The sequence below is a fragment of the Sturnus vulgaris genome, chromosome 8, assembly GCF_052056855.1.
Source record: "Sturnus vulgaris isolate bStuVul1 chromosome 8, bStuVul1.hap1, whole genome shotgun sequence".
Taxonomy (NCBI): domain Eukaryota; kingdom Metazoa; phylum Chordata; class Aves; order Passeriformes; family Sturnidae; genus Sturnus; species Sturnus vulgaris.
Genome location: NC_142250.1, coordinates 34,221,909 through 34,237,740, shown reverse-complemented (window position 1 = coordinate 34,237,740; position 15,832 = coordinate 34,221,909). Strand labels below are relative to the sequence as shown.

General features: G+C 38.0%; 1 protein-coding gene across 2 annotated transcripts; it reads right to left on the bottom strand.

Annotated features, from left to right (window-relative positions):
- Positions 1–136: 136 nt before the first annotated feature.
- On the bottom strand, positions 137–15,511 carry LOC106855178 (disintegrin and metalloproteinase domain-containing protein 9-like). 2 transcript variants are annotated; one of them, XM_014879622.2, is made up of 22 exons: positions 15,442–15,511; positions 13,701–13,798; positions 12,766–12,842; positions 12,056–12,134; positions 11,248–11,324; positions 10,243–10,459; positions 9,761–9,826; positions 9,609–9,680; positions 9,099–9,271; positions 8,573–8,657; positions 7,433–7,554; positions 6,413–6,584; positions 5,623–5,712; positions 5,195–5,390; positions 4,974–5,079; positions 4,608–4,782; positions 4,136–4,216; positions 3,366–3,471; positions 2,601–2,733; positions 2,168–2,231; positions 1,784–1,836; positions 137–1,479 (listed from the first exon to the last, which is right to left on the bottom strand). In XM_014879622.2, the coding sequence occupies exons 1-22, from the start codon at positions 15,509–15,511 to the stop codon at positions 1,401–1,403; spliced, it is 2,391 nt and encodes a 796-aa protein (XP_014735108.2). In that variant the 3' UTR covers positions 137–1,400. The 2 variants fall into 2 exon arrangements, with proteins under 2 accessions (XP_014735108.2, XP_088025546.1); XM_088169420.1 differs by lacking the exon at positions 137–1,479 and having other exon boundaries at positions 1,614–1,836.
- Between the last annotated feature and the right edge of the window lie 321 nt (positions 15,512–15,832).

Sequence of the window (15,832 nt, the reverse complement as noted above, 5' to 3'; positions counted from 1 at the left end):
CTGGTATCACAATGAGCTCGAGAATTCTCTTTAGTGACACCCGGTGCATCAAAGGCTGAGCTGTCCCCGCGTGCCCAGCGGCGCCTTTTGTGGTGATCACAAAACAAAGATACAACCAAGCGTGCTGCCCCTGAGGATTTATTTAAATTGTAATGTAATAAATAAAATCAATGTCATATTATACCTGAGGTTTAAATGATAGGGATATTTAATAAAAACAGTTTGAGATTCAGAGGGATCAAGGAAGAGGACACTTCTTTGGAAGACACAGACTTTTTGCCAGCAATCTCTTTTGGGTTCTTTTGTCCAGCTCTCAGTGATGTGCCCATCTGAAGGGTTGGAAATACTTTCTCGGTGCGGCAATCCTATAATTTATTCATTGTTTTTCCCAGTTTGTATTCCCAAACTTGCATGAACACAGCCAGGGTGTGCTTTAGTCCCCAAGGGCAGTGGATCCATGTCCACAGCTTTGTTCTCGGCAGTGAGTTGGGCTCTGCACTGCAGCTGCTTCTCCCTTCTGCTGGAGACTTCCCTGGATTTCCTGGATCCATCTCCTACACGGAGACATTTGATGGAGGCCTATTTGGACAAACTATGTCACTCCATACGTCCTCTTTTAAATCAATGCTGGTTTCTAATTGTCCCATTTACAATGAAAAAAGTTAATTGTTGCTTTTGTAGTGGAATCAATTTCTAGGGAAAATGCCAAGCTGCAAAACCCAGTAAACACTGAACCACTGTGGAGCTGTAGAGATATTTCCCAATATCCCATATTTTCTGTAACAACAGAGGTGGATGGGTTCTTTCAGACCTGGGGACATGACCTGCAGAGTTTCTGGAGTCCCCAAGTGAGGTCACTTTATAAACTACCTGAAATGGAAGCTGACACGGCTGGTGGGTTGTGAGAGGTGGGCTCTGGTAGGGCTGATGGCAGGCAGGTGTCAGAGCAGGGCACAAAACCTGGTTCCTCAGGCCCCCAGAGTTCATCGTGAGGAGAGGACAGCCCAGGAGGTAAAGTGCAGATCTCCCATCTTTGAATTATGTCTGTGAATAACTGAATTCACTTCTCTGTGGCCTGGGAGTGAGGCAGCAGCATGGACCAGTCCTGTTCTCTGACACTCTCACAGGTTCAATCCTGTGCAAGTTGAACTTCAGGTTCTGATTTATAAAACCAGGAGGTGAGGTAGAGGAGGCACAAACACAGCCAGCAGCAAGGAGCAAAACATTGGGGTCTCACCAAATCTGTGTTCAGTGCCTCTTGGCACCAGTCCTTCCAGGAGGGACGTGCTTTCCAAAGGCGTTTTGGCTGCACAAGGAGAACATTGGAGCATTGAAATCCTTTAATTTGTTTTTCAGGCCAGTTACTTTGCAGAATTGGTTGAGGGCTCCCAAGAAACATTTCAGACAACTGGTCTAGGTGGGACTGGGGGTCGCTGAGGTCCTGAGGAAGCTGCAGGATGCTGGGTTTGGACTGGCTGCCTGAAGTGTGGAAAACACATTGTCTTCAGTATTTCATGACTTGAGACACCTGACATTTCTAAACTGGTTCTTTACCATTTTTAAACAGTTTCTAGCATTTACACCTAACTGTCTCTGCCCTTCCCCTCCCTTGCAGCATTTACCTGTGTTTATGACAATATTTTTCTTTCAAGCCTTTAATCTATTACAGCTCATGATGCTGCATGAAAAATCCCCCTAAGCAGGACATAGGACATCAGTAACTTCACTTACAGCAACATACACATAGGAAAGAGAAGTGAAGAAGATTTTAAATATTACAAACCTTGTACCAGGAAAATGCAATATGGTAAAAATATTGTGACTTGATGCAGCAGGCTGGAAAAAACATGGCAGAAAATCAGGTTAGCAGAAAGCACAAAGCGTAGATAATTATTCAGTCTTAAGCTGACATCCTTTTAGAACTAGTTCTCATTTGCTGTGGCTTTCTTCATATTCTCTTGCAACATTTTGTTTTGATAATTTTTATTCAGTTTTATCAGACCCACAGCCTGGCTAAGCAGCACCTCCAGTGCTTGGCCTAAGAAATAATACAGATGGTTTCAGTGTATCAAAAAGTCAGAAAGTCATGATTAATTGTGTTGGGGAAAAGGCACTGTGCAGTTTGGGTTACCCAACATTAAATAATCCAAGTGTGCATCTATTTTACCTGATTATTTCCTGTTTCATGACTTGCTCTATTGCCTTGCTTTGGTTCCTGCCCATTGTTATCCCTGAAACAGAAATCACATCATCAGGAAATCCTTCAGGGATGCAACATTTTCCAAGGACAAACCTACAGCTCACAGGTCTGGATTCTGCTCTAAGTCCATCCTGTTCTGGACTGGACAAGCAATTATCAACAAAAATTAGGAAAGTTCAATGGATTTGGGAAAAATGTTTGAGAACAGACAACTGGAGTGTCTGGATTGCACTTCCAAGGAGCTGGGGATGGGCTGTTAAACTCCCTGCTACTGCTTTTAGCAGTCTGGTATTTTAGGAGGTGTGGAATTTTTTCTGTAGATAAGGCATCCACCTGCCTTGCTGCACTGACCTGGAGCACACTCTCATGTTGGAATAGCACCTGTAAAGAAGGGAAATACCTGTACTGTCCTCTGCTTTTCCTGCAAAGTTTTCTCTTTATTGCATCACGTTTCAGTACTGCTACTGCAGTGAGGATGGCTACAGGCAGCACAAGCAAGAAGAAAATCAGCAGCCCATCTCGAAGTGATGTATCTAGGGAAAAAGGATTGAAATCCTGGAATTTAAAATATTAAAGCTTTTTTGTTTGTTTTAAAAAGTACAATCTTCAAATTGTTGTAGAATAAAATTAATAACTTCACTGAAATTTATAACATGTTACAATCAGAAAAGTAGGATTTGGCCTTATGGTATTAGAAGTTCTTTCTGCCTTATCCACCCTGTGTATTTGCAACGTTTTTCCATAAATTTTTTTCAGTCATTCTGAAGCAGACAAATTCATTTTGTATTTGCTTACCACATCTGCTCTACATGTTTGCTTTGCCTTCTTAAACTTTTATTAAATACAAACCAACTTTTCCCTTTCCCAAAATACAAATTTAGTAACATTTAATCATTTAAATAAAACATGAATTGTTTCTGCCCTCAGAAAGATCACAGATTTTCCTCAGAAAACTACGAATTGTGAACTTTGATTTTAGACAAAGAGAGGGAAAACATTTCATGTGTAAAGGGCAGTAAAGCTACTTCAATATCAAATAATAATTTTTGTTCTTCATGTCAGTCCATGATTTGTGTCTCATGCCATACAGTTGAAAAGAAGCTGTTATTAGTAGATTATTTTCTCAGTCCCTGGAGCAGAATGAGGGCCAGTTTCAGTGTCCTACCTGTGTGAGCTGGACCACTGTCAACACTGCCACCATAGCCAGACTGGTTACAGAATGGAGGGGCCCATCCTGGATTGCAGTGGCAATTCCCATTGTTGTTACACACCTACAGCCCAAACAAGAGGGAGTCATGAGTCAGGCAGGGACAGTTCCCATTGCTGTCACACCCCTACAGCCCAAACACAGCGATTAGTCAAACAACACCTCCCTGAGAGTGGCCACTCAAACCTTTGGTATGGATTTGGAGTTCCACACGTGGAATTGCATGTGGAAACAAGCAATACTGCATAGTATTGCATAGGAATACATGAAATATTAACTGGGAATCAGCTCTGCCCTTCTATAACACCCCAAAGCACTGAGGGATTCTGATACCCCGTGGTAATTCTCTCTAAGTTAACATTCGTGTTATTTGCCTGCAATAAATCACAGTCCAGAAACCTTAGTTTTACAGCCTTTGGACTCCATTTTGATTTTTCACAGAGACATATATAAATCAGGAATTACCAGACTCTCATCCTCAAAGGAATATTTTCCTTTTACAATTCACCAGCTCAGTAATATTAAAAAAATTCCCTTGGGAAATTCAGACTAAATGCCTCTCAGTGCTAAGGGGTTTGCAGTGTTCTGGCAACATGAATTACAGGTAAAATAAGTGGATTTAACTTCTAATACAGATCAGGAAAAATCAAAGCCATCTGCTTGGTTGTTGCTTAAATGCAGGGAATTTGCACAGTCTAGAAGCAGGACACAAAACACCATCTACTCACCCCATTATTATTACACTTCTGCTTCACATCACAGCTGTAGCCCAGATAACTTGCATCAAGACATTCAAAACCTAAACAGGCCTGGAACAAGTAATTAGTGCCTTGCAAACACAAAACTTTAAAAAATCCCATTCTTTAATAAAAATACTATAAGTGTATGTGTTTATAAGTGTGCAGCTTTCACTTATATGTTAAGAAAAAGGACGGATAAAATATTCAGTATTTCAGAATTTTATAACTTTATTTGCCTCAGGTGTGCTTGACTCTGTGGATGCACTTTGATGGAGTAATTTGAATGACTGATAATGTAGCACCCCAGTTTCTGAAGAGCTAATTTATTATTTCTATGTATTGAGCTCAAAAGATTCTTACTGTGTGATGGCATATGAACAAGAGAGCCAAGTAATGTTTTTGGAAGTTCAGAACTTTCCACCTGGAATATATTCTGTCATGCTGCTGTGATTCCACTTACCTTGTTCTCTCCACAGGCTGTCCCATCATGAACTTGAGCAGGATCAGGGATATCTGACCCTAAGTCAAAGTCAGAGGACCAGCACAAAACCCCGGACGCGTTATTGACAACGCTCCAGGCTGGAAGGTTTTGAAGACTGACAGATGTGCACTGGAGCTTCCCACACAGACTGTGCCTGTATGGAATAAAGGACACTCAGAGACAAGGTAAACAGATAAAAATCAGTATCACTTCATTCCATTCCAACCTTTTAGTTTGCATTTAAAAAATATATTCTTTTAAATCTTTCACTTTAAGACTTTGTAACAAATATATTTTTTTTACATTGAAGATTTTAAGGTTGGCTTTTATTTGGTGGTGACTTACTGGACAGGGCATTTCTTGTACACTCCACCTTTCATTCCACAGTTTCCAAACCTATCTCCTTTAATATTTGCTTTTTCAAAGCATATATCAGGTGCTTTTCGTGCCCCTGTACAAAAAATAGTGAATCTCAGTAAGGTGTCTGAAAAATACCAGAAAGAAAAATTGGAAATGTCTACCAGGAGCCTGCAAATGGGTTTGTATTAATTAAATGCTAACCATACCTTTGCCATAGATGGATTCACACTGTGAATCAAAGCTCTGGCACACTCCATAGTAGCAGTAAGCCTTGCTGTTGCTGCATGGGTGACCGTTCATGATGTAAACATCATCTGGGCAATAGGCAGTGCTTCCATTGCAGTACTCAGGGAGATCACAGACATCTTGTTTTGCTCTGCACTCTGCTCCTGCCACTTTGAACTAGGACCAGAGAGGGAGAACACTTTTAATATTGCAACACAGGAAATTCTAGAGTGAAACAAAGACAACTAGGAATATTCAGTGTTTTTAAGGAAGACAAATTCTCTTCTTACATGCTCTCTTACTGGTGAATGACATTTGAAAATACGTCAAGAGGACTAGAATAGCTCTTTTCAAACATTAAAATATCTCAGTGAACAGTAACAATTTAGTTTAATAAAGCACTGCCTACCTTGCAGTTTTTGCAGCACAATCCTTGAGCACACTGTGAGCCAGGTGTGAGTTTGCAGGTCGCAGCATTGCAGCAGGGATTGGAGCATTCCTGAGAACATTGAAAGGGGATTCTGTTTTATTTATATAGCCAGGAAAATACTCATCAGTCCAGTGGATGGACAGGCCAAACTTTAAATAACTGTCTGTGTCAGAGTCTCACATTCTCCTGCTTTAAAAAGAACCAGCAGATACTGTTGCTGTTTGATTGTACAAGTCAGCAGAAAAACTCCTGTTTTGTTGTGGCACAGGGATGCCAATGGAACCAGGGTTTGCTGGCAGCCTTTTGATTTACTGGTGCCTTTTTTGAGACACTTTTACCTTCTGAAGAATGAGCCAATACATCCCATTCTTGGGGGGACATTCTGACAATGCAAATGTGACTCTTAAAAGTCATTTTGTGTAGGCAAAATTTAAGGGTTACAGTTAACAATGTTCTATAGATAAACAGTCTGTCATGGAACAGAAATATCCATGATGCTAAAACCAGCACAAAACCCAGTGGTGTTCCCATACACTCTGTTCTGAATTTCACTTCTTTCTCAGCAGTGCCTCAATGTTCTGTGAAGCCCAATAGCCCTTAACTGAGTCCATATCAAAACCAAAGCATAATTTAAACTTTCACTAAAATTTATTTTGATATTGCTTGCAAAAATGCAAAATTACAAGAATAGAATAGAATAGAATAGAATAGAATAGAATAGAATAGAATAGAATAGACAACAAGTACCCAGCTCAATTTCATTAATTACCTGAGGTTTGCCACAGTCACATTCTTCATTGTTATCCACCACATTATTTCCACAGACAGGTTCTTTGTACACATTACTTGTTTTGGGAGGATTTCTAAGGCAGTTTCCTCCTCCATTTAGAATAAAGGCCTCAAAATCATCAGCGCTACAGGTGCTGAAATTCCTGGATCCACTGGCAAAGATAATATTTTATTATTATAAATATTTTACTTACAGGAGAACATACAATTCAAGCTCTTAAAATATTGTTGTTTCATAATAAATATTGTATTTCATAATGCTAGGAGATCATGAAACAGTTAGTTTTAATTTTGGTTTGCACTAAAGTGCAGTACCAGAAGTTTAAATTACTATTATAATGTGAATGCTTTTAGAAGCCAGAGACCATCAGATTATCTATTCTGGTGTCCTGTATGAAACAGGCCTTAAACATTCTATACTGACTCTAAAAATGTTTGATTAAAAAAATATTCTCAGGAAAATATTTATCTTAACTTGGAGTCTCTAAGAACTGAGGAATGCTACTTTCTAGAGAAGTTTTGTGCAATGTTCAGTTACCCTGATTTATAAATACAGCTGGGGATAAATAAAATATTATGATCTTTTTGTCTTAAGGGGAAGCCAAGGAACAAATGAACTGAAGGAAACATAAGCCAAGGAGTTGGGTTTTTTTAAATTAACTGTTAAATAATTTGTTGCATATTTGCACAAATCCATTGAGTACATGCAAAGTGTTTTTAACAGGTTGAAAAAAACCCCAACAACACATTATTATAAAAAAAATTAAGTCTAAACATGTTTTTACAAATAAAGAATGCTAGGGTAAGAAAACAGATAAAATTGCATATAAATTAAAATTATATAAAATCCTAAGTCAATTAATCCACCTCTGTGATTAACTTTTTCAAACAATTCCCCATCCACTAAAGTTCTTCCAGATTCATAGGACTTTCACAGCTTATAAGGCATAGTCACTGCAAACAAAATTAATTCTTAAAATAAAATAACTGGAAATCTTACTTATCTGTGCTGTGCATGATATAGGATGCAGGACACCTCTTATCATCATGTTTCATTCCCAGATTGTGGCCCAGTTCATGTGCAACTACTGTGGCATGACGTAACATTTTGTTATGATTCAGCTAAAAAAGAGAATCAAGTTTAAAAAAGTGAAACTAAGGAAAATGCTGTTTGTAATTGTATGTACTGTTTGTACCCAGTGATTTACTCTCACCAAAAGCTCTCAGGGACCAGGAAGGCAGAATACCAAACTGTATTGTAAGGGGAAAGCAGCAAGGACTGACAGTTTGTCACTTTATTTTCAGGTAGGCAATAAGTTGGCAGCTGGTCTGGATCATCATTGCAGGTTTTATTCTGTGTGATTCTATTCTATTCTAACACTGTTAGACACTGATTTCAAATAAGTCTTCAACAACAAATAAATACTGTTATACAAATACTGTAATAAACAAATAAATACTGTTATACAAATAACAATATATATATACAAATAAATACTGTTATACAAATAACTATATATGCAAATAAATACTGTTATAAACAAATAAATACTGTTATACAAATACTGTTATAAACAAATAAATACTGTTAAAGAACAGAATCTGCTTCTGAGATTGCCCACAGTGTTGTGGCATCCATACTTTGAGGACAGGAACCTCTGGAGTTACTGGTTCTGCTCCAAGGGTAGAGAAAAAAAAGTTTTGTACTATTTCTTAAAAAAAATTTGCTTGTTTACAGACCTATTGTGAGGAATTCCAGACACTTGAGACTACAGTGTATTATGTGCACTTTCTATTTATTTAAAGAGTAAAAAACCTCACCATTATTTTGTAGCTGCATTCCCATCCCAAAACCTCTGTAGTTATGAACTTTAATGGTATAAGGATGAGTTTACACCACACTGAGTTTGATGAATCACAAAAAATGACCAAAAGATTTCGTTGAAGATTAAATGAGTTAAGTGGGCTGGAATTTGATGAAGAAATTGGGAAGTACTTAAAAAAAGAAAAGGTGTAAAATATACACAAGTGTTTACATAAGAAACCCCATGAAAGAAATCAGACAACTCCAAGACCAGGGTGATTTGACCAAGTAGGTCAAGGACCAGTTTCTTCCATCCCCAAATGATGATGTACTTACAGTGCTGATTGACCCTCCCTGCACATGTGAGCACACAGTACCCACAAAAGCCATTCCAATGGATCCACTGAAAGAGCTTCTGCCTCTGCAACAAAAGCAGTTTGGAGGTGGTGTTAAAGATGGGTTCAAAGTTCATGATTTCTGCTAAAAGACACTGATGACTTGGAAAGAAATATTACAAGGCAAAATTTGGTCTTCCTGAAGTCAAGAAGGAATTTATCACCAAAGCAGGGTCTCATTCTAATTAATAATGAATATCTGTATAACAGCTTGAAAATAATGATCAATCACCTAAGTCTGCTGTGTCAGTGCACTCAATTACAAATGGCTAAGGTGGGAAGGGACCTCTGAAGGTCACCCTGTCCCTGGAGTTGATTAATTCTTAAGAATCCATTATAGTTTCTTGTCATTTTTCCAGGTTAAACCATTTTAGAAGTGCAGGTATATTTTAATTACTATACAAGCCCCAAATCATATACATTAACAGTGGCAGCATGGCTGGTTTTCCCACTGAATGCAAACTTACATTATGAGGTGACCAACATCATTCCTTGAGCGCTTCAGAAGATCTTTCTGTCTCCAAGAAACAAATCTACTCAGCACATCTCCAGCTGAACCATCCATTACAGATATGTGGTTGGCATCTGTCCAAACCTCTAATCCAACCAAAACAATCTGAATGTTTAATGCTGTATACATCTGGGGAAAAAAATTATAATTAATGTCCCTCAGCTGTTCTGATGGAATTTTGAAAGATGACTTCATTACTCTGAGTATGCAATAAGCTGAACACAGTGACCAAGACATAACTTCAGTTTCTTTGAAACTCAATATATGATGTTTGTAATTATAAGAGAAATATAAAATATTTGTAAATTGTAAACGAAATAAAAATATTTAGAATATAAAACAAAGTATAACTGAAAACAATCTACTTTATGAAAGTACCTAAACATATCTTTTGGAAAGAAAGCTGCTCTTCTGAACACTATGGTAAAACAGAAACTACTGAATCCAGGCAACTTATCTGACCTACCCCATCAACATAATTAATCAGCTCCACTGTTTCCTTTTGCACTGCAGCAGGATCAGAATTCTTCAGCAAAAACTGTAAAATACCATAACAATGTTAGAGGAGAAAAATTAGCAAAACATGAAAATGTATTTAGTGTTGGATGATATAATTACCCTGTTGTGATCCACAACCACAAATAATTCTACATAGCTCTTCTGGGGCAGGACAGCTCGCTTCTCCTGCAAAGGAGAAAGCACAGGAAGTTAAGAGAATGAGTTTGCAAGTCTGTAATGTGGCCTCAATTTGTGTCAGATTACCACATAAACATCTCTGTGCCAGTAATTCACACCAGGTCAGACACTAGGCTGCATGAGCTGAATGGCAGCTTGTGCATTTCACTCCTACCCACAGCTGTCCTGGCCACACTCTGCTCTTCCACTACTGGGTTGCTTCAAGCTAAGTGAGATCCCCATTGTGCTGATCTGTTTTCCAGGATTTCCTCAGCAGGGCTCCCACCAGCTTAGTATCCATGAAAATGAAGGCCACACGGAAATGTTCTGCCAGGTTAATCCCACCTGCAGTGATGCTGTGCCAGAGCAAGAGCCCTGGAGATGCCTTGGACTGCAGCTCAAGGAAGAAACAGAAATATATTTACCCTGAGGAGCCTGTCCCTGCTGGAGGTACTGTTTGATGAAAATGTGTGTTTCACAGACTGCTTCACAAACATCTCATGCTCCAGGCTGCCATTCAGCACCCCACAGTGGAAGGGGATACCCTGAACATCTTCCAGTTCATAAAGCACATGTTCAAATGTGCTGGATGTGTTGAGGGGCTCCATTCCGTACCACTTGCCTCCAATGTAGAGAATTCCCCTAACAATCAGAATAGAATGAAACATTATTTCATCATTTTTCTCTCGTGGTGATGACTAGATGAATGAATAACAGCTGGATACTTAGACACTATGTTGAAATAAATTATTATTTTAAATTATATTAATATGGGAGTACGTTCAAATGCCCAATAAAAGACAAAACAGAACTTATTTAAAATACTCAACAAGTGTGGGCTTCTTGAATCAATTAGAAAAGGAAGAAAAAACCAGAATTAAGCCAAATTGTTAATAAATGAATCTGGATTGTGGGTACAGAGCTGATGCAGAGAGTCCCTTTCAGCCCTTATCTCTATTCATTTAAAGGACTCCCAGGATATGTCCTGATTTATTGTGAGTGACATTTCTCTGCGAAGTTTCACCTGACAAGTACATGGATGAATTTTATCCCATTTGTGATTTTATTGTATTTGAAACACAAAAAGTCAGTTCAAATTTGGACACAATTTTTTCATGGAAATGGTTGGTCTTTTCAAATGTGCCCATTCATAAGACAAAGTTGTTTGCAGGGGTGTTTTAAGTCAACAATAGCTTCATCAAGGTAAGATTTCATTTTCTACAAAGGCATCTCTGGTCATGACATTCACATCAAGTACTGGAAGCCTCAGTTCATGCTCAGGTTGTGCCTATATTTATTATGGTTTCTCTCATATTATCTTTTCTTCTGTGAAGGAATTTTGGAAAAGGGAAAAGTGGGCGTTGAGGAAAACTATAAACGAATTTCAACATCATCAAAAGGTGAAATATTTAAAAAAGAAGAGGAAATACCTAAGGCCATCACATGTGCTAAGAGCAAGTGTGGAGTCAGCAATTCCTTCAACAGTGCCATGATAATAACAGTGTGTCTGAAATGAACAAACCCACATAATTAGTGACACAACAAGGTGGTTGCCTTGAACTGCAAACTTATTTTCTAGCAAACCATATTATTTGCATGGCATCAGGGTTAGCTGTTTGAAGTTTACAGAGCTCCCTACTTGGAAAGTAATCCTGAGCATCGTGGAGGAGAATGTTCCTTGCCATGAGTACCTAAAGTAGCCTTTGGTCCCTTGGTTCTAGAGCACAAACAGCTTTTTAGTTTAACCCATCACCATCTTTTATAAAAATATTTTAAGCTCCATTGCTCATCCTGTTCTTAGAGTCCTCTCAAAGGCTGCTCTGAGAAGATTTTTCATGCACAAACCACACAATTCTCACTGAGCTCACATGCAGTTTGAAGTTGAAATTAAATTCAGAAGTATTTATAAGGTTTGCTTGATACAGGATTTTAAAACTATAGACCTTTGATGCTGCTATTGTACTTTAAATTGCATATTATGCAAAGGTGGCTCAAATTCAGGCTTGGCATAATCTCCTGGCAATTCCTTTCACACCTTGTGGAACAGGGGTGCTGCACCCCACAAACAGCCCAGTCCCTCATGAACCCCATGTTTAGATCACTGGGAACTGTTAAACAGAAATACTCCACTGTGAAGAATCACAAAGTCTCATTCCCAGCAAATACATTTTTTCTTGGCTTCCCTGTTTTTTCAGAGAAAGTTCTGACACAAAGAGGAAGTTTTATTATGTACAATACCTCATTTTTGGATGGTGTTGCCTGCAGTTTCCCATTTTCCCCATATGTGTACAGCTTAAAGTCGTCACTAAGAAGTTTTCTGGAAACAAAAATAAACTACTGTTCTTTTAATGGTCTAGAAACAAGTCAAGAGTCCTGGTAAGTGCTACATTCTGGTAGCAGCAACTCAATGCTAAATTGTTATTAAAATCCAAGCACATGAAACAAAATGAGCTGGAGTTTTTTGAAAATAAGTTATTTTGGAGCTTATTATTCTTTATTTTAACTAAAATATCCATAGAGAGGAATCTAAGCAGACTCAGTTGCATAAAGACCTGGCCTATTACAGGCTCAGGAATGAGGAACAAGAGAAACAGAAAAATTTCTTCAAATACAAACCCCAAAACTCCTCTGCCCTGCTGATAAAACGAATATTGAACTGAATTCTCATTTTCCCTAAGGATTTTCTGAAATGTTCTAATACTATTTGGAGTGCTAATAAAAAAACAAACTATTTTTTTTCACAGCTAGAAAAACAATTATTCCCTTCTATTTGCAAGATATTACCATAACAGAGACACTGTATTTAACACTATTTAATAGAGTTGTTTTGTTGTTGCTACAGTCTGTCATTCAAATGGTTTCTTCTGAATTTTTTGAGTATAAAAATGCTTGTCTGTATGCAACTAACCCTGAAACAAGACAATTCCTTAGAACACTCTATCACATACTTATTTTTCTTCAGCTTCAGGAGGAATGTTCCATTTCTGGTTTTAACTGAGTAAGAAAGATTGTCATCTGAATGCTCCTGGAAATGGAACAAAAGATATCAATTAGGTGATTTTTCTGTTCAGTTTTGTCAATTCCATGTTTTGCTTGACAAGAGAGGCCCAACTACTGTGTATGTTTTAAGTAAAAAAACACAGATTCCTCACCCTCAGGCTTCAGTATTTCAAACTCTCAGCAGTAAAGTGAACATTCTTTTCTGTATAAAGTTTCAATATTTTCATTTAGACAGGAGGGCACAGTCCATGAATGCACTCTTTGCTAAGTACCACATCGTGCTCTGTGACACTCCTTATGTAAATCAGATAAATGACTCCCAGCCTTTATCCCCTAATTGGTTTGCTCAAAGATGACTAATGCTGTTTCATTAACAGTTACTTCAGTAAATGAACTCAGTACGTGGCACAAAGGTAAATTACCTCACAACTGAAGAACTAAGGCTCAGGTTTCTCTTTTAACTCATCTTTTAACCTGTCCCATTCTGTGGAACCATTTTTATCCTTTGGGTGTTACATGGCTGAAATCCTCTGGATGTTATCCAAAGACCAGAATACGGACAGCATGCATGTTAGCTCAAGTTCAACATCTAATCTGACTCAGAAGAAATAAAAATATTCTTTATGTCCCTTCTCCCTTCTTTCTTACAAGGTCATTGTCAGGATTAGAAGTTTGGAAGGCACTCAGAGTACAATCACAGGCTTTTGTGGGAACAAATTTAGTTAAAACTAGTTGAAAACACTAAGAATCAGAAGAGAGACTGTGGGGCACATCTCATTACAAAAATCTCTATATACCATCCATTGTGTGTGTGTGTAATGTAGGACACTGTTTTGAAAAACAGCAACAATCAGAAAAAAGAAAATCAGATAGAGTAACAAACCTCATGAGAAAATGGGGGATGTTTCTCTCTGCCTGTCAGACTTCGAGGAATGATTATTTCTAATGTAGAAAGTTTGGATGTGTATGCAGAGGATACACCTGAAAATAAAATTTGAAAGAATCAGAAAGGATAAGGCATTATGTTGGTACCTGCACAGTGGTGACAGACAAAAGCCTACTCTGATCCAGCCAGAAATGGAGAAAGAGTGAAATAGTTCAAGAATGATCAAACTGACTTTTAAAAAAAAGTTACTGCAGATTAAAGCTGGGGTCTTCTGGAGCACACAAAGAAAAACTCTTAAAGCTTTTAAACAAAATCTTAATTCTCTCATATTCTGGATTATTAACTTTGTGCCTTTGTCTTTTTTTTTTTCCATGACTGACACTTTTAACCTGAGGTACCACAGAAAATTGGTGCAGCTGGCCTTCTCCTTTCTCCATTGTCCCGAATAAGGAATGCTTTCAGTCGTCCTCTGGATACAATTTCTCCCACCTCCTGTGTGGGTGAAAACACGGCTCACCACGCTGCCTCCTGCCATTGCCTAATCTTGCATTTTGTTTGTTCTAGCAACAGTCAGATCTTTGCAAAAGGTTTGTAGCCTTTTACATGATATCAGAATTATCTCCACAACATCATGCTAATGCAGGAAACTAAAGATAAGAAGCCTGCCAAGTATCTGGTTTCGGGTAAATGGTTTCATAAAGCCAAAAACAATCTCCATTTACTTTTTTTAAAACTGTGTGGAGTTGAATTAATCTTCCTTTTTCTTGTCTGCTCATCAACTGGTTTGATCCGCAGAGACACAACCATTGCTTTTAAACAGAATCAACAATAACATGAGTTTTAACAATGCAAGTGGTTTCTTCCTTATTAAATTGTTCTTTTATAAGGAAACAAAGAGATTTCTTCACACTTATAGTAGTACAAAGTCACCCTCAGCCTCCCTCCCACATTCCTGTGAAAGGAATTCATAATTGCAAAAAAGTCACACAACCAGCCATTCAAAGTGAGGAGGGTTCTCCAGTGTAATGATGATCTCTATCTGTTAGATAGCATCAGGATTTTTAAAAGCTAAGTGCAGTAGCATATGCTTAACAGTACAGGCTGTAATTGCAATTACAATCAAAATGTGGAAGCTGATATTAGCAAACTGGTCTGAAAACAATATCAGGGCTTGATATTGTGATTTTGCTCTCAATCTTCAATAATTTTATTATCTAAAGTACAAAATCCATTCTGCTACATGAGTCAAGCTTATGTTGATCTAAGCATGGAGATGCTCTTTTAACAATTCAAATTTTGACACCTGAAAGCAGGAAACCATCTTTGATGCATATCATAAAAATACCACTTTCTATGAAACATTTCAGGTGCTATGCTTAAATCTAAAATGTGAAGCCAAATCATAAATGGAGATGAGTTAAGGAAAAATTACAATGAAATTGTAGGAATTTCCCTCACATTAGAAATGTTTTTCTACAATCTCTACTATTGATAAGAGTGAAGCAACTGCAGTTGTCACAATCAGTGTCCTGCACAGAAAATTATGTCTTTGCATACCTACGACATCCAGCAGGTAAAAAACCCCACAAAGAGCTCAACTATAAAAAGTTTCAACCTGTAATATTTTCCAAGATTCTCTCAATGAGCCATGGTTCAATGTCAAAGGTATGCATCGTTACAATCAGGGTCCAAACAGACTTGGAAAAACTTCCTGAATATGTAAAAAAAGAAAGCTTACCTTTTATCCAAAAAGGGTTTCCAGTAGAAATTAGTCCAAAAGTGAACAAAAATAGGCTGTGCATTAACATGACTACTCCAGCATCCGAGCTGGCTCTGGCTGCTCTGCAGGGAACCAGAAGAACGAGAACCGTCTGCTCTAAAGGTAAACAACAGAAAAAGCTCTCTGATACTGCATCTCTGCTGAGGAAATGGGAAGTAAAATTTAATCCACTAGGCTGGTGAGAAAACTGGTCAGACAGCCTAATGCAAATAAAAAGCAGCACATTCTTAAACGGTGATTGGAGAAAGAACATGTCCCGTGTCGGGATCAAACTGGTTTATTCTAAAGGACTTTAATCCCACGGTGAGATCATATGAGATTAGAAACACAAAATACAATGCTTGGGATG